We start from the raw sequence: 25,430 nt of genomic DNA, 5'->3' as shown, positions 1-25,430 counted from the left end.
CAAGGTGCACAGTGGGGCCCTGCATGCTCTGGCTGCTCCTTCTCAAAGGAATTTTTTGCCAAGAAAGGTTGGACCAGGTGATCCTTGAGGTCCCTTCCAACCTGGTATTCTATGAATTTGTATCCCCTCCTGGGCTGGCCGGCGCTTGAGCTGCAGAGGTGAGCTGGCTGCGAGTTGTGCTGCTGGTGGCCAGCCTGTTTGGGTTCCCCTTGCAGCAAAATGGTGCTTGTGGTTTTGTTTCCGGAGATGAGATGAGCTGCTCAGGGTTCACCCTGGAGGAACAAGTTCCTGGAGATCAGCCCAGCCTGTCTTTTGGCGCTGTGGTGCAGCACTTGAAGAGGAATGAGCCAGAGGGAAGGGGAAACGTGGGCTGCCTTAGATGAAGCAGTCACCGAGTGCTGCTGTTCCCACTTGGACACCTATAGGATGGCAGGCTTGTAAAACCAAGTGCCTGCCATGAGCAAGCACATCTTGATTCCTGCACCACAGAGAGGATTTAGTGAGAATCATCTCCAGGGTGGTGACGTTAGCTAGCAAAGCAGCTGGTGACGATCAGCATAGCTGCAGTGCTTATTCAATGTCAGGTGAAGTGGCTGGAGTGGTGGTTCATCATAGCCAGAAAGCTCTTGGGTGAATGGAGTTTGCTGGAGCTGAATGAGGAACGAGTCAGAAATCCATGGTACTCTGCTACAATATACATCAGGTCCACAGAAAATGTGTGGAGACACTGGCATATGATAAGTGGTCTTATTATTTTAAAGCCTGTGGCCATGTGCTTCATCAAAGGTAATAAAGTAGCCTTGGTGATAAAGTGACCTTGGTAATAAGAAATAGCCTTGGTACATGAGTTGAACGGTTCCGGATCACCAGCTAAAACATGGTGATACTCACGTCAGTAAGCAGGGAGTAGCAGCCTGCCTTCAGGGGGTCACTTGGTTTGTTCAACTTGGAGAATAGAAGGCTGAGCAGGGACTTCATCGCAGTCTACAGCCTCCTCAAAGGGGGGCAGTGGAGGGGGAGGTGCTGGTCTCAACTCTCTCGGTAACAATAATGCACTGTCCTAGCAGCATAGTGGGTGCTTGTTCCCAAAACTCAAGGCTGTCCACATCTTTTTGCAAGGGATCTCAGGCACCAATAAACTCCAGTCTCAGATAATTACAGAGAGGATGGGGAGGGGGAGTCACCTGTTTGCTCAAAGAGCTCTTTAGGATGTGCACATACTTTTGCCAGGAAAGAGCCAGGCCTTTCTCAAGGCTTTAAATTTTAGCCCTGCTTTCATCGACTTACAGAAAGTACCAGGTGCAACTTTGAAGCTTTTCTGACCAGCAGTCTTGCAGCGGGCCATGAGGCATATGAGCTGTCTCAGTTCCAGTGCTGGTGCTTTTAAAGTCTTGAGTGGGGCTGGACAGCTGGTTGGAGGGACACAATCTAGACTGATTTTGGGTGGAATAACTATAGGTTCATAATAGGTCTCAAACCGCAGATCAATGTTATTGACCCTACAGAAACAAACCTGCTCGTGCAAAGCAGTTCAAGCCTACAGTGACTACAGAGGAGAATTATGGTTTTGCCTTTGTCTAAGGATCTCACGGACCAGTATGCATGAGAAAGTAAAGCATTTGTGTGGATTGAAACTGGAAATTCATCATTATAGAAACTGGTGATTACAGATACAAGATGTTTTTTGAGAGGTGTTGTGCTTAAATATGATCCTTTCACTAGGTGTCTGCAGAAACAGGTTTTAAACAAGACTGGATCTTTTGTATATGCAGGAAGTGAAAAGGATGGGTCCCTCTGTAGGAGTTAACTGCTGAAGGTGGTTAGGTTTTGCCTGTTTGTTGTTGCTCTGAACAGCTTATTTGCTGTGTTAATGATTCCTGCACCGAGTGCCCTGAAGGATAAGAGCAGTGTGGGAATGAGTTGATTGTAGGATGTCACAAGGTGCACAGTGGGGCCCTGCATGCTCTGGCTGCTCCTTCTCAAAGGAATTTTTTGCCAAGAAAGGTTGGACCAGGTGATCCTTGAGGTCCCTTCCAACCTGGTATTCTATGAATTTGTATCCCCTCCTGGGCTGGCCGGCGCTTGAGCTGCAGAGGTGAGCTGGCTGCGAGTTGTGCTGCTGGTGGCCAGCCTGTTTGGGTTCCCCTTGCAGCAAAATGGTGCTTGTGGTTTTGTTTCCGGAGATGAGATGAGCTGCTCAGGGTTCACCCTGGAGGAACAAGTTCCTGGAGATCAGCCCAGCCTGTCTTTTGGCGCTGTGGTGCAGCACTTGAAGAGGAATGAGCCAGAGGGAAGGGGAAACGTGGGCTGCCTTAGATGAAGCAGTCACCGAGTGCTGCTGTTCCCACTTGGACACCTATAGGATGGCAGGCTTGTAAAACCAAGTGCCTGCCATGAGCAAGCACATCTTGATTCCTGCACCACAGAGAGGATTTAGTGAGAATCATCTCCAGGGTGGTGACGTTAGCTAGCAAAGCAGCTGGTGACGATCAGCATAGCTGCAGTGCTTATTCAATGTCAGGTGAAGTGGCTGGAGTGGTGGTTCATCATAGCCAGAAAGCTCTTGGGTGAATGGAGTTTGCTGGAGCTGAATGAGGAACGAGTCAGAAATCCATGGTACTCTGCTACAATATACATCAGGTCCACAGAAAATGTGTGGAGACACTGGCATATGATAAGTGGTCTTATTATTTTAAAGCCTGTGGCCATGTGCTTCATCAAAGGTAATAAAGTAGCCTTGGTGATAAAGTGACCTTGGTAATAAGAAATAGCCTTGGTACATGAGTTGAACGGTTCCGGATCACCAGCTAAAACATGGTGATACTCACGTCAGTAAGCAGGGAGTAGCAGCCTGCCTTCAGGGGGTCACTTGGTTTGTTCAACTTGGAGAATAGAAGGCTGAGCAGGGACTTCATCGCAGTCTACAGCCTCCTCAAAGGGGGGCAGTGGAGGGGGAGGTGCTGGTCTCAACTCTCTGGTGACCGGCAATAGGACACGAGGAAATGGAACGAAGCATCAGTAAACTAGTGTGAAACACTTTCATAAACTATGTTGAGATCTTTTTGTAAGGTGTGATTTTTGTGGGATTTACAAAATGAGGAAGGCCGAGGGAGCAGAGCATCCTTGTGTGCAGTGTGAGCAAGGTGGCCTGACGGGTCCCGGCTCATCAGGCAGAGCGGTGTGCTCTCAGCCTCGGCCTTCTGGCTGCTGCTCGCTGCTCTCGTGAAGGTTATTTACTGGGGAGGAGTTAAACGTTGCTCTGTTTTGCACCCAACTGGGGAGATTTTGCCTCTGTGATCACGTGCTCTGGCTGTGCTTGCAGGAATCAAGTGTTTTCCGTGAGATACCAACTGTGTATACCCAGGCAGCAGTGAGCCTGCGGCACATTCAGTGTTGGGGCCTCAGAGTGGTGCTTGCAGGGTGCTTTTCGAGCACGATGTGTTGGGGAGGGAGGTGTTGGCAGCTAAATGAAAAGGACCGCCGGCCAGTTACCAGCACAGGGGGTTGTGATAATACAGGGCACTGCTACTGTGGGAGGTGGTCCTGGGGCAGACAGAGTTCCCGTAGGCCAGTTTGTAAAGGTCTACATTCTTGAATTCAGTCTTTTATGCACTTTTCATGGCCAGAGATCAAAGAGGCAAGCTGTGGCCCTGCTAAGGTACCGCAAACTGAACACAGTCACGTTCCTGAACTGTCCCTGCCCCTTCTCCCGGGGGCCCCAGGAGGGTTAGAAGCAGGAGAAGCAGCAGCTTAGCCCTGTTGAGGGAACAAACAGTGCTTTGTACCTGCTGAACAACCTCTGCTCCACTCCCCACTCCACCAACTGCCGCCACTGCTCCCAGAAGTGAGCGAACAGGAGGCCAGGCCTTTCTGAGGGGATGCGAGGGGCTTGGGGCAGGGAATGGGACAATTTGCAATGGGGGGGGGAAGCTCTCACAAAGCCCTGATTGTAAGTTAAGCCCTTCTGTTGTTTCTTACCTGTGCACTGGGGCAAGTTCCAGTGTCTGCTGGCTGCTCAGCTGGTGTTGAGCTGGGCACCTGGCCTGCCAGACAGTGACTTCCAAAAGGCGACAGCTATTCCGCAGAGCTGAAGAGAATTGAGAAGTGGAGTTGAACCCTCTGTAGCAAAAGCCATTTCTTCTTACCAGCCCACAAGAGCTTTCTTCCCAACTCACACGCTGCAAGAAAACAGTTGTGTCATGGTTATGTCCACTGCAAGTGTTTCTCTTTCTCCCTTGGCCTGGACACCAGACTTTGCTCGCTTGACGTGTTGCGATGGTCTTAAATAGCATGGGGATGTGCAATCTGGAGGATGGTACCTCCTTCACCATGTCAAGTGAGCAGTATTGTCCAGGAAGCTGTCAGTCTTTCTGTCTCCTCCTCTCTGCCACAGTAGCCGATAGCAGATGCAGGGGGATGAGTATAAAGAACAGTGCGAACACAGAGTTTCTCTGGGTGCTCTTCCAGTTTTCTGTGATGTATGGCCAAGAAGCGTCCTGCTGTGTCTGTGTTTGTTCCGTTGGTAACATGTAAGGCTTGGTTTGAGAGAGGATTGAGCATTATTATGGTACTTACAGGTTTAGGCTGGTCCTGGGGGCAGCTGTGGGTGTTCAGCACTTCTCCAAACCTGTCCTAGTCAAGCGGGACGCTGGGCAAAAAGAAGAGCACAAGGCTAGCGGCTGGCTGTGCACAGTGTGCTTTATGGGGCTTGCTGAGTGCACGCAGGAAAGGGTGCTTTTCCAGGGTGGCACGTTTGGGGCCATCCTTTTGGTTTCTGTAATTCCTTGCTCTTCATCCGGTACTCGACAGGGCTGAATTGGCTGAGCCTCTGGATTGGAGCAAGGTGGGGACGCCTGGTTGTATGCCAAGATGTGATCCAATATGCACCTTGCATGGGGTAACACTAAAGGTAGGGGCGTTAATCCCACCGTTCTTCATTAAAATCCTGCCTACCATAAATGAGGCAGGGGCATTACACCTGAGAGCCTGCTCTGACACCTTGGCTTGAGTTACCTGGAGCAAGTTAATCCACCTCATTGAACAAGGATGACAGGTCCAGTGTCCATAGCACCGAGGTTTCAGGTGATGCAAAGGTCTGTACCCCTGTAATGGATAGAATTCACATGTGTGCAGCAGCCTCAGTCTGCATTGTCTGAGTTTTCTGTCTTCTGGATACTCTTCAACAGTCAGGGAGTCGTGGGTAGGTTATCCCTGCCTGTTGCCCCTTAGCCTGTGTATTACAGCATGTAAGTCTTACTGTGTGGAGAAAATGGGGTGGGGTTTTTCTGTGTGAGAGGATTGCTAAAAGATACTTATGAGGGCCTATATTAGGCTAGTAACAGTTACCAGGACTTTCATTTTAAAAAATAAATGAATTAGAAAATTGCCTGGCTCATGAAAACTGGACATGGAAAATAATAATTGCTTCTAGATATCAAAACTCCCCTTTCAAAGTAAACTGGCACCCAGTACAAGAACATTGCCTTTTGTTTATGCTCAAGGGCTTTATCTGGTTTGAGATAATGGAAGCAGTTGGGCTTCCACCACTTCCTTTAGGAAAATTTCCACTTTCAGAAAGATTTCCGTCACAGGAAATGCTCAGATTTTCTGGTTGGTTCCCTCAGTTTGGTTTTGTCCCAGTATCCCCAGTGCCACCAGGCTGTTCTTACCCAACGCTCAGGGCTTAGACCCCCCAGTTGGAGACTCCAGCAGCTCCTCTTGCAGTGTAAAAATTTGGTTCTTCCCATCCTTTCTTCCTTGGTAAAGCCTTTCTAGCCGACTTTCATTCTCATTGGAAACTGCATCTTTGGGTTTATAGCTTAAGTCTTTTTCATACTTTAAAATAAAATGGGAAGCAGTGCAGATGTGCAGCAAACCTGGGAGTGATTTCTCTAGCTGATTTGCACTTGGTTGCTTGACAGTGGTTTGGGTCAGTGCCTGAATGTCTCAGAAGAGAAGAAAGTTGTGTTTGGGGTTGCTGTTATGCTGTCTCTGAGGTAGACACAAATGCAACAATTTCTGGTTACTTGGTCCCATGATTGGCTGAGGGTGTCTGACGGAATGGCTCTGTAATGACAGGAATGAAGGAACCTTGCTGCAGTCAGACAGCTGCAGGCAATCTGCAGTGAAGCTGACATCTTTCTTATTGTTTGTCCTCTTTTCCATGAGATCAGAAGCCATGGCAGATCCCGAGCAGTTGTAGGCTTGTCTTCACTGCAGCTAACATTGCCTTTTAATTTGGATGCTGTCCCCAAGCTGGCTCCTCTCCACACAGACCAAACTGCCTGATCCTGCTTCTGTGGGCTTTCAACTGAGGCTGCAGCCTGGTGGCTGCTTTACTCAAACCAATAACTCTTGCTTGCATCCATGGTCCTCCAAGGTCTTGTCACTCATGGAGGAACAACAGTCAACTGGAAACATTGCCAGCTGGATCTGTTTTCTCGTCAGTGGTAAATTAATAGCCAAAGCTGATAAACCAGTGAAGCTGTGAAAAGGCTGGTCTTTGTGTTGGATGTGACAGTTAGAGCCTGGGATCAGGAGGGGCCAGCTGGGAAAATGCTGTTACTTGCTCATTTACAGAGGGCATGTGCAGCCTGAGCATGTGAGGGCCAGTGTGTGTTGTCTTAGCAACTCCAGTCTCCACCTCTGTTATGTCCCAGCCTTTGTGTGTATTATTCTAGGACTGGTGAATCTATTCCTCTTGACATGGGAATCTCAGCTGGTTGATGAAACTCATGGGAGAGTCCCTGCCAGGTACCTGCGTACCCCCCACGTTGGGGCTTCCTGTGGTTCAGCTGTTCCGCACATTGTTCTGTCTTCTGGTGAGGGATGGCATGGGCTTTGGCATACACGAGAGCAGGAGTTTGAGATCTACTAGCCTCTCACCCTTGAGTGGATGTGTAAGCCCTGTCTTAAGGCCAGCGTGGGACAGCTTGTACTGGATCGTGTTGTGCTTCTCCCCCAGGAAAGAGTGTTCCTCCAGGGCTGGGAGCCTCCTGCTTCTCAGGAGCACTGAAACAAGTCTGATTTCTGATGAAAGCTGTGACGTACAGACAGGTGCCAGTCTCTCCTGGAAGCCTGCTGCTGAACCCTGCCTTTGGGACACTGCACAGTCAGAAATATCAATGTCCAACGGCGCGTGCACATAGGTCCTTAGCAGAGGGAGATGCCTCTGTCATAAGGCAACTACAAGAAATGCTGGTGCTTGAGGTCTGGGGAGAGGTCACTGCGGAGAGTGCAGTGAGAGTGTACTGATGCAACTCCCTGTGCAGATGCTGATGGGGAGAAGAATCTCAGGCCTGGCTTCCTGAGACCTCTATGCTGTTTAAGGGCATATAAACCTGGCTTCCTGTGCCACCGCTTGCCAGCCCCTTCACAATGAAGAGCTGCGTATAAGCGTGGCAGCACATGGTCCCACACATTTAATGTCCAGGTGAGAATGGTGGAGGTTTGGTTTGGGGCTCATAACTCTGAGAAGCCATGGGAGTGCTTGTCTGGGTGTTTGGTGGGTGGCTATGCGGAGAAGGCAAACTCCATCAAGCAATTCAGTGCCCAGGATGCAGGTGTCCTCTGCCTTCCCTTGAGGGTGTCCATGTGTTGTGCAGTGTGTCTGGGGCCCTCCTCCTGCCTGGCTGCTTTTCAGCTTGGATGTGGGGATGGCTGCATGTCCTCTGGCTTCCTCTGAAGCATGGAGAGGGGCACGTCAAGACTTGGCTCTGTTTAAAAAGCCACAGTGAACCAGGAAAGCCTTGTGTAAACAAAAGCAAGCTTTATCCCGTTCCGCATCCATAAGATGGGCTGGTGCCTTGTGGAGGGCTTGGACAAAGTTAGGATGAAGCTTCCATTCTCCACCTTTGCCAAAGGAGAAGGTTCCCAGCCATCGGGCAGGTTCACTGATAGATGCAGGCAGGGTGTGCAGTTCAGTGCAGCGTCTCTACCAGCTGCCTTGGGTGCAGATGTGAATACACATGCCGGCCCACTGAGCGCTCCAGGAAGCAACTTGCTGCTCTTGCACTCCTGCACTTTCTACGAGGGGACCTGAGTCTGGTAAAGTCAAAAGGCTCTTTGCAAGCTGCCTGTAGAAGGGATGAGCCAGCTTGGGAGTTGGCATCCAAAGTCATAGGGGACCTTTTGCTCTCTGGCTTCTCTTATGGCTCTGCTTTACAACAAAGCTATCTGGAAGACCAGTCTTTGCTGGTCACAGTTGTCAGAGCAGAAGACAGTAAGATGTTTGGCAAATATGGTTTTTGGAGGACACAGTTTGGAATAATACTTGTACGCCGTCCTTGGGAGGCGTAGCCCATCTTGCTCTGCCGTTTACTGAACTTAAAATACACTATCTTTTCTAGCAGGCTCATCTTGCATCAGAGCATGACAGAGAGCAGTCAGGTGCCAGGCAGTGCTTTGCCATTGCCTTATTCCAGAGCCTGGACGAGGCACATTCCCATGTGATGTTGACATCTGGATTTTTGACTTGACAAGTTAGTTTAAACATTACGGACCTCAGATTTTCAGGGGAAGGAGTGTCTTACTATGTATTCGATATGTGGCCCTTCACTTTGACGGGAATTCTTCTGTTCCCTTCTCTCATTCCATGAGTCATTGCATTTAGAGAAGGCTTTTTTTTCCCCTTAGATGGAACTAGTTGAAGGTAACGTAGTTCCTCACCTTGCTGCTAGTGCAAGTTCCAGGCTAGCACTTAATGTGCGGCAGCCTGTTTCTCTGTGGTTAAGAATGAGACAGCCTCATCTTGCATTGATCCTGCAGAGCTTCCTAACAGAAGCTCCCAGAGAAGCTACAGCTGACTGGTTTTGCGTATTTTTAGAGTCCTCCTCATCAGTATATTTTACCCTCTATAATCTTTCCACAAGATGCTCCAGGCTGCCTGCATTGTGCTGTTGGGATGGGTTGGCATATTTAAGGTAAACTGGTGGAAGCAGATTTGGCAGGGGCAAAGTCATGAAGGAGGAAGATTGATTTGGAGGCTAGTGGGTATGAAATATTTATACAGCTATGAGATAATCTGAAGGGGAAACAGCGTGTGCTTTCTGTGTATGTGTACGTATGTATTTGTGCGCACACAGGGCTGATGTCTTCTTGTCAGATTCCCAGTTTTTTTTCTGCTGCTTCTGGCAAAGAACCACTAATGGTTTAATAGCTTATCAGCGCCTGTGCACAGAAACAAAGGTTGGTACTTCCTGATTTCGTGTTTTCTTTGCTTTAAATAGGAATTCCCATTCTGATTAACACGAAACCTGGAAGCTGAGCTGTCAGACTAGTCAGCTTTTTGAGATCAGTGCAGAATTCTTGACTGTGAGCAGCTTGAAGGCAGTCCAGGCACTGCTTTCCTGCTGTACAACCCCAGGGCTCTGCTTGCCTCCTGAAGGAAACTCATGAGAGTGCACAGCCTGGGACAGATCATTGCTGAAGCACCTTGCTGTGAAGTGGCTAGGTTGTGCTGCTCTCAATGTATTTCTCTCCATCAGCCAGGTTTGGCATGCTTTTTTGGTGATGACGGGCCAAATTCTACCCAATTATATTCAGCACTTTGCTTCTCTTCCAGCACTGAGGGGTTTGGGGATGTTCTTTACAGCTCCAGGTCTTGGAATCAAGTTACTATGAAAGAAAGTCAATATTCAGAAACATGGAGGTCTTTTGGTGGTTCTTTTTGATTCATGAGTTTGTAGAGAAGGGCTTGAAAACAAGACGGGTGTGGTCTTGAGATCCAGAAAGCATTTGACTGAGCAGCAGTGCAATGGTGTTTAAATAGTCTTAGGATGTCTGGAAGGACCAACATAGAATTTCTTTGAACATCCAGTGCTGATGGTGCAGTGGGTCATGTTCCCCCTGCAGCAGTGTCCACCAATGAACTGTTTGTACTAAAATCAGGGACAGAATTTAGACTTTCATAAGATGCCTAATTTTTTGCTATTGGCATAGTACTTGTTGTCAGATCTGGCATTATTCAGTAGAAAATATCCTTCCCCTTTAAGAACATTGTTGTTTTAGCCTTTTTTTTTTTTTATTTCTCCTCTTTGCCTTTTCCTTTCTCTTTCTCACCCTTTTTCCTGGCCTCTATGCCTACTCTTTTCTTCCTCCAACACTTCTTTCCCTGCAGTCATTCCACATTCCCATCTCCTGAACCATTACTCCCATCCTCTTTCAGACCACCAAAGCACTCTGCAGTTGTGCTACTACACTGGGCACTGCTTCTTTTTCTGGGACACGCCGCTGATGGGAGGGAAGACATTTGCAGTCCCAGGTATGCCTCCCTCTGGTTTAAACTTCAGGTCCTTTTAGCCTGCTCAGGGCTTTAGGATTGCGCATCGGACGTTTGTGATTCTCTCAGTTTTGGCATGCCTGACTTTTAAAAGGGAGTGGTTGTGAGTTTCCAGGTGGGCTGCTGATTCAGGAGAGAAAATGACAGGTTTTTTCCAGGGATGAAAAAGATATATTTTTCCCTGCTACAAATAAATGGATGAGTGAGTAATGCAGGCATTTTGTTGTTGCTGAAGCATGAGCTTGTCTGCTTGTAACATCCTCCTTGTTCTGAGAGATGAAGAAACAGAATGAGTCTTTTCTGAAGCATTGAAAACCACCTCTTGAATCCCCTTCAGGCTGCAAGAGAGTGGATACAAGGTGCTTGTACAAATGGCTTTTTTGTACTATCTTTGGAAGTATTAAGGCTTAAGCCTCCCACCTCAAAGAGAAAATCGATGTCATTGGTTTGTTTTGCTGGATTTGCTTCTCTGGGTCCCTGTGGCGGGTCAGAACTCAGCTGATTCCCAGGTGTTGCTTGTTGCTTTTGTCAATTGATGAGTGGTTGAAAGAATTTCTTTTGTTACTGCTTCCTCAGAGACAAGAAGCACCTCTAGCTGCGGCAATGAGAGGTGGTCTTGTCCTTACCTGCCTGGCCGTTCTGCCGCTGGTGCAAGGTAGCAGAAGTGGGCAGGGTCTCCTGCCATTGCCCCTGTGCCCTGTTGGTTTGTGTCGCAGCCCTTGTGTCTCAGTCTGTGACCTGGGGTAACTGGACACGTATTTTCTCCTGCCACCTGCACAGGAACCTGCGGTAGAGGGGTAGGAATGTGTTGAACAGCTGGAGCTGTTTGCTTCAGAGCACCTGCATCAGAGCTCTTGGATAAGCTAGTTCAAGATTTACAAGGCTTGCCCTGCTGACCTGCTTTCTGGTGGATAGTGTAAAACCCAGCCAGCCCCAAGCTCTTCTGCATGACTGTGCTCTGCAACCCATACTGGGTGGCTCAGCAGATGGAGCTGAGGTAATAACTAATACAGGGTATTAGTTATTTAATACCAAAAGCTTCTCGACTGCCATAAACCACATCAGTGCAAAAGTCCAGGTATTTTTGCCCTTTAACATAGACTTTGAAAAACAGTTGCATGAAACTGTATTGGTGCTCTGTTTCACTTGATGCCATAGAAATCAGAGGATGAGGAAGTGCAAAATGATGGCTTCATCAGGATTAACTGTGCCTCGTTGTTTCCCAGGTTGGATGTGCTAGATCCACAGTGCAAAGTCCGCTGTGCCACTGCCTGTGTAACCAGCAGGTTGTGCAGCCGAGACCAGTTACTAAGAGGTGTGCGTTTTCCATGTGCTTTTTCACAGATGCTGCAGTCAAGATTTTATGTGTTTTTCCTTTTTTCCTGCAAATTAGCCAGCTTCCTTCGTTTGTGGAGTCAGTGGGCTTTGCCAGTGGAGCCTGTATACTCTGGGAGTAGCTCTGTCTTGTTCACAGTACAAGGGCAAACTCAAACCAGACAGGAGGCACCAGCTCTCAGTGAGGACTTCCCAAGACATGTTGGTGGCTTCTGCTGTAGCCATTTTCAGTCTTTCAAAGCATAAAAAATGTCAGTGTTCTCCTCTCATATCAGTATTTCAGCAGGGGCTTTCCAAAGCGATCTGCGGGCAGAGGTGAAGAAAGGAAAATGTTTAGCTATAAAGGAGATTACTTAAGAAAACTGTGAAAATAGTCTGCTTGAAAAATATACATCAGTCCTTGGGCTGACTGTGGAGAAGCTTGGAAGAAAGAGGGCTAGCCTGCTAATTAGCTAAGTATGTGCTCCCATGCTGCATGATACAGCTGGGTAGGGCTTTCATTCGGGCTGGCCCTGGGTCCATCTCTGATCTGAATAGTCATGGTAGTTTTCTAATGAGCTGAGAGCAGCTTCCTGCTGCCCCACGTTGGTTTGGGGGACAGATGGGATCTCATTCTCACAGCGTTGAAAGCATAGATCAAAACACTGACTCGCTAAAAAGGAAAGATTTTTCCATTTTTCAAATCGGCTGGCTGGGTCTACAGTGACTGAGCACTGCACAAATGAGCCGATGCAGCTGTCAAAATCTGCCTTTTACTCCCTTTTCAGTGGAATATTGTGTTGGCCCATAAAAAAGTCTGGCAGGCAGCAGGGCAGGCAGCACGTTGCCTGCCCTGACCCAGCTGCCTTGCCCATTCTGTGTGAATAGCTGATGTACTTACAGAGCAGGCAGCTCCTTAATGCTGCAATTCACAGGCTGGTAAACCCAGCATGCTTTCAGGTTTGCTTTTAAATGCTGGACTGTAACCTGCAACATTCAGGAGCCACTTCATTGTCCTCATCAGTACTGGCATGTTGAGGTCCGCTTGGAGAAGCCGTCATTGCCCCTGCTAGTGCAGAGATGTGGGTCTTGGGTTGCCAGATCTGCCACCTCCAATCTCACCCTTGAAGAACCCCAGCCCTGTGCATCATTAATGACTTGGGAGACTATAATGCTGTGAATTTCCCTATCTTTGGTACAATAGCTTTACGTCTGGACTAGCTCTTCATGGGGTGAAGCTCTCTAGGCATAGCAACATGACCGACTGCAACTTCACTGCTGAATTTTTAACCCTGGTGTGTCTGCTTTTTTGCTCAGTGCTGCGTGCTTGTGAAATAAAACTGCTGGCAATAATTTCTGATTCTGTGTTATCGTGTAGAGCCTGCGTGCTGCAGATTTTCTCATTCAGGCTGAGCTGCACACTATTGGAGCATTCAGCCAGGAAAGACAACATTATTAACCTTGAAGCACACTGATTTTTCTCCTTTCACAGTCATGTCAATGCAGCACTCTGCAAGGTGGGGCAGGGAACCAAAAGGAAGGATATCTGATAGGCAGCACTTGAATTCTGTTCATAAAAAAATCAGGTTTGCAGGTAACCATGGGTAAAATGAGTGTCAACAGCTTTCCCAAATAAAGCATTGGGATAGACCTGAGACTGCTTTTGGCTGCACCACTGAGCTCTGCTTCCCAAGCCCTTGAATTGGTAGCGGTTGCAAACTTCAGGTGGGCACAGACACTGCAGAAGCACCTCTTTGATGTAGTTAAGCTACATGTGCCCCTCAGATGGAGAAAATGTTTTTGCCTTTTTACAAACAGGTACCCATGGGGAGCCCTCCCTCCAGCCTCAGCCAGCCAGAGACCTCTCTGCTGACTCTCCTCTCCTCTTCCCTGCAGTTCTTCACAGAGTACGGTCCTGATTACGTGCTGGAGATCACACCGAGCTGCAGACCAGACCGCAATGAGCCACAGAGAATTCAAGAAATTCTTAAGTCTATCAAAGGTGAGTTGTCCAAGCCAACACTCCTGCTTCAGGCTTACAGGTCTTTTTATAGTGGACCTCAGGAAAGCTCGTTGGAGTCTTTCTCGCTGACTAGAAAAATGAACCACTTTCACTTGACTGCTCATCGTGTACAACGTCATCTGTCTCCTGCTTCACTTGGGATTTTCAGTGTTAGTAGCACATCAGACCTGTGGGTCCCTGTTAGAAAAAGTTGCCATTGCCTTTCCTCTAGCTGGGCAGAGGAGCATGGGGCCTCGTCCTTATTAGAATCGTAGAACAGCCCAGGTTGTAAGGGACTTCAAAGATCATCTGGTCCAACCTTTCATGGGAAAGGGAGCCTAGATGAGATTATCTAGCACCCTGTCCAGTCGCATCTTGAAAACCTCTAGCAATGGGGACTCTACCACGTCCCTGGGGAGGTTGTTCCAGTGATTGATTGTTCTTACTGTAAAAAATGTCTTTCTTATAACGAGGTGAAACCTCTCCTGGTGCAACTCATACCCGTTGCCCCTTGTCTTCTCCATGTCGCTCCTTGTGAAGAGAGAGCCTCTGTCTTCTCTGTAGCTGCCCTTCAAGTACTGGAATACTGTGATGAGGTCCCCCCAAGCCTTCTCTTCTCCAGGGAGAAGAGACCCAACTCCATCAACCTTTCCTCATAGGGCAGGTTCTCCTTTGATCTCTTTGATCATCTTCGTGGCCTTCCTTTGGACCCTCTCCAGTCTGCCCATGTCTTTTTTTGATTTGTGGGGACCAGAACTGGACACAGTACTCCAGGTGCGGCTGACAAGCACTGAGTAGAGTGGGGTGATCCCATCTCTATCTCTGCTAGTAATGCCCCTGCAGATACTGCCCAGGATCCAGTTTGCCTTCATTGCTGCAGCGGTGCACTGCTGGATCATGTTCAGCTTGCTGTCCACCAGGACCCCCAGGTCCCTTTCAGCAAGGCTGCTCCCCAGCCACACAGATCCTAGCCTGAACTGGTGTCTCTGGTTATTCTGTCCCAGCTGCATGACCTTGCCCTTGTCTTTTTTAAATGTCATACTGTTCTTGTTAGCCCACTCTTCCAGCTTGTCCAGGTGTGCTGGTTTTGGCTGGGGAGAGCTCATTTTCTTCATAGTAGCTAGTATGGGGCTATGTTTTGGATTTGTGCTGAAAACAGTGTTGGTAACACAGGGATGTGTTAGTTATTGCTGACAGTGCTTACGTCAAGGCCTTTTCTGCCTCTCACCCCACCCCACCAGCAAGTAGGCTGGGGGTGCACAAGAAGCTGAGATGGGACACAGCTGGGATAGCTGACCCCAGCTGACTAAAGGGATATTCTATACCATATGATGTCATGCTCAGCATGTAAAGCTGGAGGAAACCAGGACAGGGAAGAAGAAGGAAGGGAGGGACGTTCAGAGTTATGGCATTTTGTCTTCCCAAGTAACCATTACACGTGATGGAGCCCTGCTTTCTTGGAGATGGCTGAACACCTGCCTACTGATGGGAAGCAGTGAATGAATTCCTTGTTTTGCATTGCTTGTGTGCGCGGCTTTTGCTCTACCTATTAAACTGTCTTTATCTCAACCCACGAGTTTTCTCACTTTTACACTTCCAATTCTGGCCCCCCATCCCGCTGCAGAGGGAGTGAGTGAGCGGCTGTGTGGTGCTTAGTTGCCGGCTGGGGTTAAACCATGACACCAGGTCTCTGTAAGATGGCTCTCCCTTCTGATGTGTCCCCCTCAGCACCCAGTTTGGTGTCATCAGCAATATTGGTGAGGTTGCTTTCAATCCCATCATCCAGATCGTTTATGAAGATATTGAACAGTGTGGGGCCCAGTATTGATTCCTGGGGGACCCCACTTGGACAGGCTGCTAGCCTGAGTAAAAACCTTTGATCACCACCGTCTGTGTGCTGCCTGTGAGCCAATTCCCTCCCTACCCACTTTGCAGACCACCCATCCAATCTGTATCTTGCCAGTTTGTCCAGGAGGAGGCTGTTGGAAACAGTGTCAAACGCTTTGCTGAAATCCAGGTAAACAACATCCACTGCTCTCCCCATGACGGCAGAAGATGTTACTTTGTTGTAGAAGATGACCAGATCAGCCTGGCATGATTTGCCCTTGGTAAATCCATGCTGGCTTTTCCCAGTCACCTGCTTCATTTGGTTTGTAACAGTGTCTAGGAGGACTCGTTCCATGACTTTCCCAAGGGTTGAAGTAAGACTAATGTGCCTGTAGTTTCCCAAGTCCTCTTTTGAGCCCTCATTGTAGATGGCTGTGACAGTTGCCCTCTTCCAGTAATCAGGGATATCCCCTGATCTCCACGACTTTTCAAATATTATAGACAGTGGCCTTGCAACAACATCAGCCACTTCTCTGAACATAGATTGATGTGGGTTGAACCTTTGCAAGAGGTCACAGACCACCCATCCCTGCTGGTGGGTGGACCCATGCATTGTCGTAGGCACATGTTCCTGTGATCTGGGGTCCAGCTATGCTGGTAAAGACAGAGGTAGAGAAGGTATTGAGAACCTCTGTCTTGTCAGCATTATTAGTAATTGGTTTCCCCACCCTTGTTAGCAATGGGCCTGTGTCTTCCCTGGGCTTCTGCTTACTGCTCATGTATCTGAAGAAGCCATTCTTCTTGTGTTAACTTCTTGATGTTTAATAAAAATGTCAGTGAACGCAAGGGTGGTTACTAAAGCCAGGAGGGTATGTAGCTCACTACGGGAAGGTAGGCTCAGTAGCTAGTAAATGTGTCTGTAAATCTGCATTTCTAAGGTAAGCATAGCAGTTGGTTTTATATATCCTTTTCCTGGTATCTTTACCCAGCTTCTTGGATTTGGTGGTTTCAGGGCTTCCCAAGCCAGGCATTGTTACTGGATGCACATTAGAGATCCACCAAGGAACCTGTCCTCCACTAATTCCTCTATTCCTTTTCCAGACTTATTTGGACTTTGGGTGTCTACAGCAGTGAGTGTCATGGTTGGCGTGTGGAAAACTACTTTCTGTTGTGTAAAACTTGGTGTTGGGTAATTTCACTGAGTGCCATCTTGTTCTTGTAAATGGGAAACAGCAAGTAACTAGTTCCTATTCACCTTCCCAATGCCAGTCTGTGATTTCACAGATCCATGTCGCACTTCCACCACCATCTCTTTTCCAAGCTGAAGGGCCTTAGTCTGCTCCATCTTTACAAGAAGCACATCTTCATCTGGGATTAACTGGACCCAGCAACAGTTTTATAAACCCTCAGAATTTTCTGCAGTTCCCAAAGTTGAAATGAGAAAGATGTCCCAGCTCCTTTTAGGAGAAAAATAGGAGTTTCTATTCCATTATTTTTTAAGTACCAGAGTACCTAGTTTATAATAGCATTACACCAAGAACTGAGATTCTTCAGGTCAACTTGGAAATGTATCAAGTCCATGTGCCACTGAGTCTTTTGCATCCACTGATTTGGAAAAAGGAAGCAAAGAGCAAAGGATTAAAAAAATCAGTTAAAGTCAGCTGGATCTTTACAGGGGACCGATTTTCAGCATCTCACACAGAGATCACAAGAGATGGTGGAGCAGGTTGGCATGACAGCAGTGCCTGGCAAACACCTTTGTACCTGTTGGTACAAAGCAGTGGGCACACATCTGCACTGGGCATTGAGGAAAGATTGCAGGGTCCACTGTCTTGGTAGGGCTGAAAGCATCTTGTGAGAAAGGGGCTTCTGCAAAGTCAAGAGGATATTGCTACCAACTCAGCAGAGCAATGTCCTGGGGACAGCCACTGTTCTGAAAATCCATTGTGCGGGGGACAAGGAGTTGCTGAGGGTCTTGTTCATTACAGAAACTTGAGGAGCAGATGATCACCTCCTCTGTCCTGTCCCACCATGCAGCACTCAAAATGAGGAATGGCTTGGTGCTCTGGGATCTCTCTTCATGGCTTGTGGTTGGTGCTTTGGAACTGCAACTCCCTGGAGACAGTGCAGGCTGCCATAGCACTTCTGTCCATCCCTTCTGCCGGCACCAGCTCATAAAGCCTACTGAGGAAGGCAGGGGCTTATAGGAAGGATGTCAGGCAAGAGCAAGCACAAGCTGGGAGGCTCCCACCCTCTCCCTGGCCCCATCTGGAAGACTTGTGGGAAAACAGCAGGCAGTGAGTGGGTCTTGGGTGACGTAGACTGTTCTGGCCAGCCTGGTCTGGCCTGTAGGACATGCATGACACTGCTCAAGATGAGTACTTGTGAACGGACCAGTTTAATAGGAGCCATATGCCCAAACTCTTTAAACCTTATCTCACAGACAGCCTAAATTAAAGTCAGTTTTTATTGAAATCTTCCTGACAGATGGATGGATGGCCACAACGTGCCTGGGTAGTGGCTTGGCTTATGCTTCTGTTACCTTGTTAAGAGGAGATTGTTTAAAAGTAAGGTCAGGTTTGTAAAGAATTGGTGACACTGCAAATAAACAGCCAGTCGTGATGAGAGGTCATACTTGAAAAATACGATCATCATCATATTTGAAAAATCATGATAGTCAGGTGAAGTCCCCAGTGACTGGAAAAAGGGAAACATCACGCCTATTTTTAAACATGGTGAAAAGGAGGACCCTGGGAACTACCAACCAGTCAGCCTCTGACCTCTGTGCCCAGTAAGATCATAGAGCTGATCCTCCTGGAAGCTATCTCAAGGCATATGGATGACAGGGAGGTGATTAGAGACAGCCAACATGGTTTCACAAAAGGCAAATCATGCCTGACTCATCTGGTGGCCTTCTATAACGGAGCGACTGCGTTGGTGGGTAAGGGAAGAGCAACTGATGTCACCTACCTGGACTTCTGTAAGGCCTTTGACATGGTTCCACACAGCATCCTTGTCTCTAAACTGGAGAGAGAAGGATTTGATGGATGGAGTGTTAGATGGATAAGGAATCGGCTGGATGGGCGCATCCAAAGAGTTGCAGTCAGTGGCTCAATGTCCAACAGCAACCAGTGGTGTCCCTTAGGTGTCTGCACTGGGGCCAATACTGTTCAATATCTTTATTAATGGCATGACAGTGGGATTGAGTGCACCCACAGCAAGTTTGCAGATGACACCGAACTGAGTGGTGCAGTTGATACGCTTGAGGGACGGGATGCCATCCAGAGGGACCTGGACAAGCTCGAGAAGTGGGTCCATGTGAACCTCATGAGGTTCAACAAGGCCAAGTGCAGGGTCCTGCACCTGGGGGGGGCAGGGCAACCCCCAGTATCAATACAGGCTGGGGGGTGAAGGCATTGAGGGCAGCCCTGCAGAGAAGGACTTGGGGATGCTGGTGGATGAAAAACTGGACATGAGCCAGCAATGTGCGCTCGCAACCCAGAAAGCCAACCGTATCCTGGGTGCATCACCAGCAGTGTGGCCAGCAGGTCGAGGCTCTGGGGTTCCCAGCACAAGGAGGACATAGACCTGTTGGAGTGGGTCCAGAGGAGGCCACGGAAATGGTCCGAGGGCTGGAACCCCTCTGCTAGGAAGAAAGGCTGAGAGAGTTGGGGTTGTTCAGCTTGGAGGAGAGAAGGCTCTGGGGAGACCTTATGGCGACATTTCAATATATAAAGAAGGCTTATAAGAAAGATGGAGAGAGACTTTTTACCAGGGCCTGTAGTGACAGGACAAGGGGCAATGGTTTTAAACTGAATGAGGGTAGGTTTAGGCTGGACATAAGGAAGAAATGTTTTTTGATGAGGGTGGTGAGACACTGGAGCAGGTTGCCCAGAGAAGCTGTGGATGCCCCATCCCTGGAAGTGTTCAAGGTCAGGTTGGACGGAGCTTTGAGCAACTTCATCTACTGAAAGATGTCCCTGCCCATGGCAGGAGGGTTGGACTAGACGGTCTGGGAAGGTCCCTCCCAACCCAAACTGTTCCGTGATTCTATGATTCATTCGATAAGATGAAACGCTTGCTGGACGTGGTTGTGGGTGTCATCAGCCTCAGACACATGTGCCCACACAGAGGCTTCTTGCAGAGGAGGGCAGCTAATTACAGCTAGACAGAAAAAGCTGGGGCTGTGAGCCCAGGTCTCAGCCTGGATGCAGGGAAGGTACCATGGCTGGGATTACCCTGTCAATAAGAAAGAAATCTCTTAGTGGCCTGCCTGGAGCTGGGGGTTAACGTTTGGATGCAGGAGGACCTGGAGGCTGTGTAGGGCTGAATGAGAAGCTGGTGCTTTCAAGGGGATATGTTCCAGCTGCTTCAGATGCATGGTGTTCATTCCCTTTTGTACCACAGTGTCCGAGTTCAGGAGAGGAGAGCTTGCGTATTTAGCCCTTCCCCTGCACCACGGCTAGCTTTTCAGTTCCCCAGCCTAGTTTTTCCCCAGCCTCTCCAGTCCCCAGCTCAGTTTTGACTCCTAGACATGCTTCCCAGTTGCTGACAGTCCCGTTACCACAGCTTGGTGAGCTACCACTTCCCAAGTGTATGCTCATCACCACCCAATACAAGCCTGACATAGAATATTTTACCTTCCTCTGCCTGTTTGGTTTAAATCACCATTTGTTTCATCAAAAGTCCAAGTTCTGCATGTTTATGCCATAAGCTCACATCCTCCTCCTGCATGCAAGTTTGGTTGGAGCTTGTCAGTTAGAGAGTGAACCCTGCAACGCAAAAATATCCGTGGCACACAGTCAGCCCTGGCACAAGTCTCTTCTCTGAGGCAGTGCTTTGCCCTGGAGCAAAGTTCCCATCCTTTGCTCCCAAGAGAGCACAGGTGCTCCAACTCAGTGGAAGCAACTCAGAAAACAGCCATGTCTTCTAGTGTCTTACAGAGAGATGAATAAAAGGCAAGTGGTTAGACTCCATGCTTGCTGAAGTGGGCTTGTAACATGGCACACTACCAGCCTTACCTGGATCATGTTCAGGCAGTTGTCCCCAAGCCTGTGTGAGGGACCACTGCCTGGGAGTAGGTGCAAACCTGCAGGACTGGTCTGTGCCTGTCCTTTGGAGATGGGTGACTTCAGTATGGGTCTGTTGAAACACTTCTTTGGGAACACTCGGTCCACCATCTGATCACAACTGCTGCGCTTTGTTACGTTCAGCTCCCCCACTCCTTTTCTCTCCTATGCATGATGATTTTTGTTTCTTTCTTTGTCATGTCACAAAAGACCAGTCGTTCTCTTTACTATCATCTGTCAAAGTGCTACCTGGGGCATGAGGCAGTTATAAACCCTGTTCCCTACAGATGCTTGACTTACAGGCTCCCAAGGCAATTGCAGCTTAACTAGAATACCTCTCTTCTGCTGTCAGACCTCATCAGACAGTCTTAGGAGCAGGAGGGCTTGGAAATTCATGCCCTCCTCAGTGTCCCTTCCTCAACATCATACCTAGGAGAAGGACCAGGGCCCTTGAGCACTGGGAGCAGGGAGGGGAAGAGCGAGCAGGGCACTGCAGGCTGTGCTCTGCCTGGATGGTACCTCCGCACCCTCGAGTGACACTTCCAGCTCAGCTCACAGCCACTTCCCCTGGGAACTGAGTGCATTCCTGAAGGAACTTCAATGCCACTGCAAGTGCTGGATCTGGTGGGAATGTGTGTTTTGTACCTAGGAAGGCATCCGTGCTTGTAGAAGGAAGTGGATTTAGTAGCCATGGATTTGTAGGGGAAGAAGGGAGACAGGTGGATCCCAGACATTTTTGTCTTTCCTGATAGCACTTCTCAAAGGAGCCAGATGTGTGCTTGGGGAACAGCTGGCATGAGCATGGTCTGTGCCCTAGATGGGCTGCTTGTCTGTTTGGGAAGGGGTCTGAGACCCCAAGCTCGGTCAGCCCTGCGCTCAGTGCTCAACTAGTCCCAGGCCATGCTGCGTTTTCCCCTGCGGTGGCCGGGATGCCTGCCATGCAGATCCAGACCTGTGGGTGAGCACCCAAAGGCTTCCCAGCCAGCATCACGTGTGGCTGAAACAGAGCAGGAATCTTGGGTGCTCGATAGTGGGATTCCCTCTGTCATGCCACCCACTGAGAGGAAAACTCATGCCTGTGGCAGAGGGGAGAGCGGAGAAACCCCGTTCCTCCCTTCCCAGCCACCACAGAGAGGCTGGTCCAAGAGCCCAGTGCTTTCCAGGACTGGTTTTCCCTGCAGTGAGTTTTCCACTGCGCTTGCAGTGGCAGTGCCAGAGGCAGCAGGAGCGAATCGGGCAAGGAGGGTCCGTCTCCCTCGGCAGTGAAACAGCAACGGATGGAGCAAGGCAGAACTGCCTACCTACCCTGGGCTGCACAAGGGGATGTGGCACTGCCAACGCTGGGGGAACGGGCCTGCCGGACACAGGGCAGAGTGTGGACAGACTGACAGCAGCAGAGCTGTGGCTCCTGCTTTTAACTGTTGACTCCCAGCGTTGCTTTGCTGCCTGCTTGGCTGTGCTGGCAGCTGCTGGGCTTTCCATTCCCACCTGCTCCAGCAACCCCAGCCCCAGCTGCCATGCAGGGCAGTTAGTGTAAGTGCGGAGTATCCAGTCCCCCAGCACGCAGGAAAAGCCTTTATCATCTGCTTAGGATGTGAACCACGATGTCTAAAGGGAAATTGTGGATGGGCAGGCGGCAGGGAGAGGACAGGGACTGCCAGCCCAGCCTGCAGGCTCTCTTCAGCACGCTTAGCTGCTCCAGAATTGAGGGTTGGCTGCCAAGTGCTTTGCTCGGGGTCCCGCAAAGCCCCAGCTACTCTTTTTTTATTTCAGGCCTACCAAGAGATCCTGGTCTGCCTTTGGCAGGAGCGTGTGTAGCATCCCTGAGGCCGGCTCCCACAGCACTGGCATCCCTCCATCGGCCCTTGGGGCAGAGCCAGAGCTGCCTTGCTCTTCTCAGAGCTGCATGCAGGGCTGGGGCTTGCCTGAGGGCAAAGGAAGATGGTTCCCCATCTGATCTCTATGCATTTCCTCAGGAGCTGGGACAGTCCTCTAGCCAGGCAGGAGACTGAAAGCTGTTGGAGTCCAGGGCAGGCGGGTCGGTGAGCCCTGCCAGCTCCTGCCAGCCTCGTTTGATGCCCTTGCCCATCTGTCTTGTCCCTGTCCCCAGGAGGAGCTGGGGGCAGCAAGACAGGGCTCAGCAGCCCTTTTCTCTCTCTGTGCATGTTGTGATGTGTTGGTGTTAGAAGCAGAGTAGGAGGAGATGGGTGGGAGATGCGATGGCCATGGATGCCCTGGGGTGTCCATTCCCAAGCACAGGCCAATCCTAGGGAGGGGACATCCCCCCTTGACCTGTCCAGGAGGGGAGGAGGAACAGCATTACTCCAGAGCTGGAAGGGAGGGATCTATGCTTCGCGCTCCTGGCAGCGCATCCAGCCCAGAGGAAGGACAAGGCAGCAGGGAGTGAGCATGTGTCCCTCCGGTGCTGGCCCATGAATCCTGAACCAGTGATCAGCCTGCAGGAGAAATGCATAGCGGAAGCGGTGGCAGGGTCTCCCTTTGGTAGTTCCCCAAGTCTGGCTCGGAGGAGGGCAGCAGCCTCTGCAAAGGGAGCGAGGGGCCAGCAGGGACTGGGGTCTGCGCTGAGGCTGAGATTCCTGTATCACTGCCCGGTCCATCACGTGTAGGGGTGGCACCCCTGCCCCTGGCCAGGCCACTCTGTCAGGCTAAATATCAGTGGAAATATCCTTTTCTGCCTCCTTTTATTTGCAGGGAATCTGAAGCATGTTGTTTAGCGGAGAAGGAAGGCTCAGGTTTCCGCAAGAGCATTTCCCGTGGGGAAGACGGCGTGTTTATGTTAGCAGCTGGTGAAATTTGTAGCTGCGGGGGAATTTGGAAGAAATTAATGTTGGTTGGTTGATTTTTTTCTCTTTAAAGAAGAAAAGCTGCTGCGCACCACAAGCACCATGGCTCTCCCCAGGCAGGAGTGTGGGGCCTCCAGCCACAGCCTTCCAGTGCCGGCAGAGCTTCCCTTGCTCCTTTCTCTTTCCTTTTTTAACACCACAGAGTTTATTCTCACAACTGGTTTTAAATGTTTTTTTAAGAGAGGGGCTGCTCAGAGCTGTGAACCCTCCCCAGCTGGAGCCCAGCACCACATTACCTTCCTGGCAGGAGCACGGCCTCTGAGCTGGCCACCCAGGGAGCGGTGCCGAGGGCCAGCTGGGGCACGGGGCACAGGCTGTGCCTCTCATCCACAGAAAGGCATGGCCATTGTGTTTTTAACTGGGATTTTTTTTTAAATAAAGTATTTGAAATACTCCTCCAGCCCTTTCCTTTCTTCCTGCGCCCACCCTGCCTTGCCTGTGCTCTTTTCCACAGCACTTTACGTGTTCAGCAGAGGTCCAGCCAGCGCTGGAAAGTAAAGATCTGCACTTGTGACTGTCCCTTCCAGCCCCATCATGTAAGGCAGCACAGACACACACCCCCAGAGCGATGGGTGGGCTCCTGAAATCCTGTGCGGAGGGGTCAGACCCCAGGGGTGCTCCCCAGAGTGTTGAGGGAGATGCAGGGCAGGGTGGCAGCTCCTGTCCCAGGAGACCTCAGATGAACCTCCAGATGCCCCAGCGCCCTATGAGAGCTGCCACTCACCATCTCAGTGAGGCATCTCAGCAAAGGGACAAGGTACACAGATATCTTGGGCAGATCCCTCCTGGTGCCTTCGGTGGTGGAGCCTGGCCTCTGCTGCCCTTGTCCCCTCCTTCACCTGGCCCGTGGAGCTTTTATTTGTGCTGTTTCTTTTTAAAGATGTCCAGTCACTGTGGGAAAGCATATTTCCTGTTGCTTTAATTAGATTACGCTGGAATAAATAGCAAGACAAAGGGACTCCCAGCCTGGCCTGGCTTTGTTTTGATCTCTTGTTTTTCACTGCTGATCCAAACAACAGGAAATCCAGTGTGGAGGGAGTTCAGCTGGACGTGGCTCCCATGTCCCCACTGATTGACTCCTGACCCCCTCCCTGCTTTCCCCCATGTCCCCCCAGCACCTGCTGCAGTGAGGTGGGGGGGGGCCGGCCTCGTGTGGTGACCACTGGCAGGAGGCTGGCACTGCCACCGGCACAGCAAAGGCTTTCAGTGCCCAGGGGAGATGTCAGCCCTGGGGATCATTTAGCGAGGAGAAAAGTGGGGTATGAGAGAGCAGAGAAGCTGGCCAGCTGCCCCCTCCGACCCACCTCGGTGCCCCATGTGCTCTATCCCTGCACCAGGCACAGATGGCCTGTGAGCTGCGGGAGCTGCTTCAGGAACACAACTGGGAAAACAAATAAACAATAGGAAACTGCCCAAGTGTCAAACATTGTGGCACTAAATGGGGTTTAGGTGAGGTGCAGGGAGAGCTGCACCTGAGGATGGGACTGTAGGGATATGGCACCCTAAACCAGGCAGGTTGCCCGAGCTGCACCTGAGGATGGGACTGTAGGGATATGGCACCCTAAACCAGGCAGGTTGCCCACTGTCCTGTTTTCAGCTGGGATGGAGTTAATTTTCCACCCCTTATTCTATACCATCTACATCATGCCCAGGTCCCCATCTTTCCAATACATTTCCATTGATCACCACCCCTTTTCCTGTTTTTTGACATATATACACACAGATATAATTCCCTTAGTCTATGGGCCATCCCTCTAAAATGTTTGTTGAGTTCATTTAGTCCATGACTTTGGGCTCCATCTGTCATAATAATCTTTCAGGGCAGGAAAGATGGAGATGGTATGCGGTGTTGGATTGTTTCATGTTGAAGTCAGTTCTGGTTCCATCATCACTGTGCTTTGCTTGGTTTCATCGAAGTTCATTCTTCATTAATCTGGGTGATTCTTATTGTAATATCATTGGTATGGCATATAATATTATGTAGCAGTTAACATCATATAGTTCAAATCATTGGCTATTCTCACCCAAAATCAAATCCCCTTGAGGTACACATCAGACTTCCCCATCCTTCCGCA

The 25,430-nt window shown here is 49.6% G+C and overlaps 1 protein-coding gene across 1 annotated transcript in view; it reads left to right on the top strand.

The window, feature by feature from the left end:
• Positions 1-23,750, top strand: part of HDAC8 (histone deacetylase 8) — a 43,065-nt gene extending 19,315 nt beyond the window's left edge. The window contains exons 9-10 of the mRNA XM_009284591.2: positions 13,490-13,595; positions 23,204-23,750. Of these exons, the coding sequence (XP_009282866.1) occupies positions 13,490-13,595; positions 23,204-23,226 (129 nt within the window). The 3' untranslated portion in view covers positions 23,227-23,750. The remainder of the gene's footprint in view (positions 1-13,489; positions 13,596-23,203) is intronic.
• Positions 23,751-25,430: the final 1,680 nt, after the last annotated feature.

Source organism: Aptenodytes forsteri, unplaced genomic scaffold (assembly GCF_000699145.1).
Source record: "Aptenodytes forsteri isolate BGI_AS27 unplaced genomic scaffold, ASM69914v1 Scaffold455, whole genome shotgun sequence".
Lineage (NCBI taxonomy): Eukaryota > Metazoa > Chordata > Aves > Sphenisciformes > Spheniscidae > Aptenodytes > Aptenodytes forsteri.
Note: the sequence above shows the minus strand (reverse complement) of the source record. Positions and strands in the feature narration are given on the sequence as shown.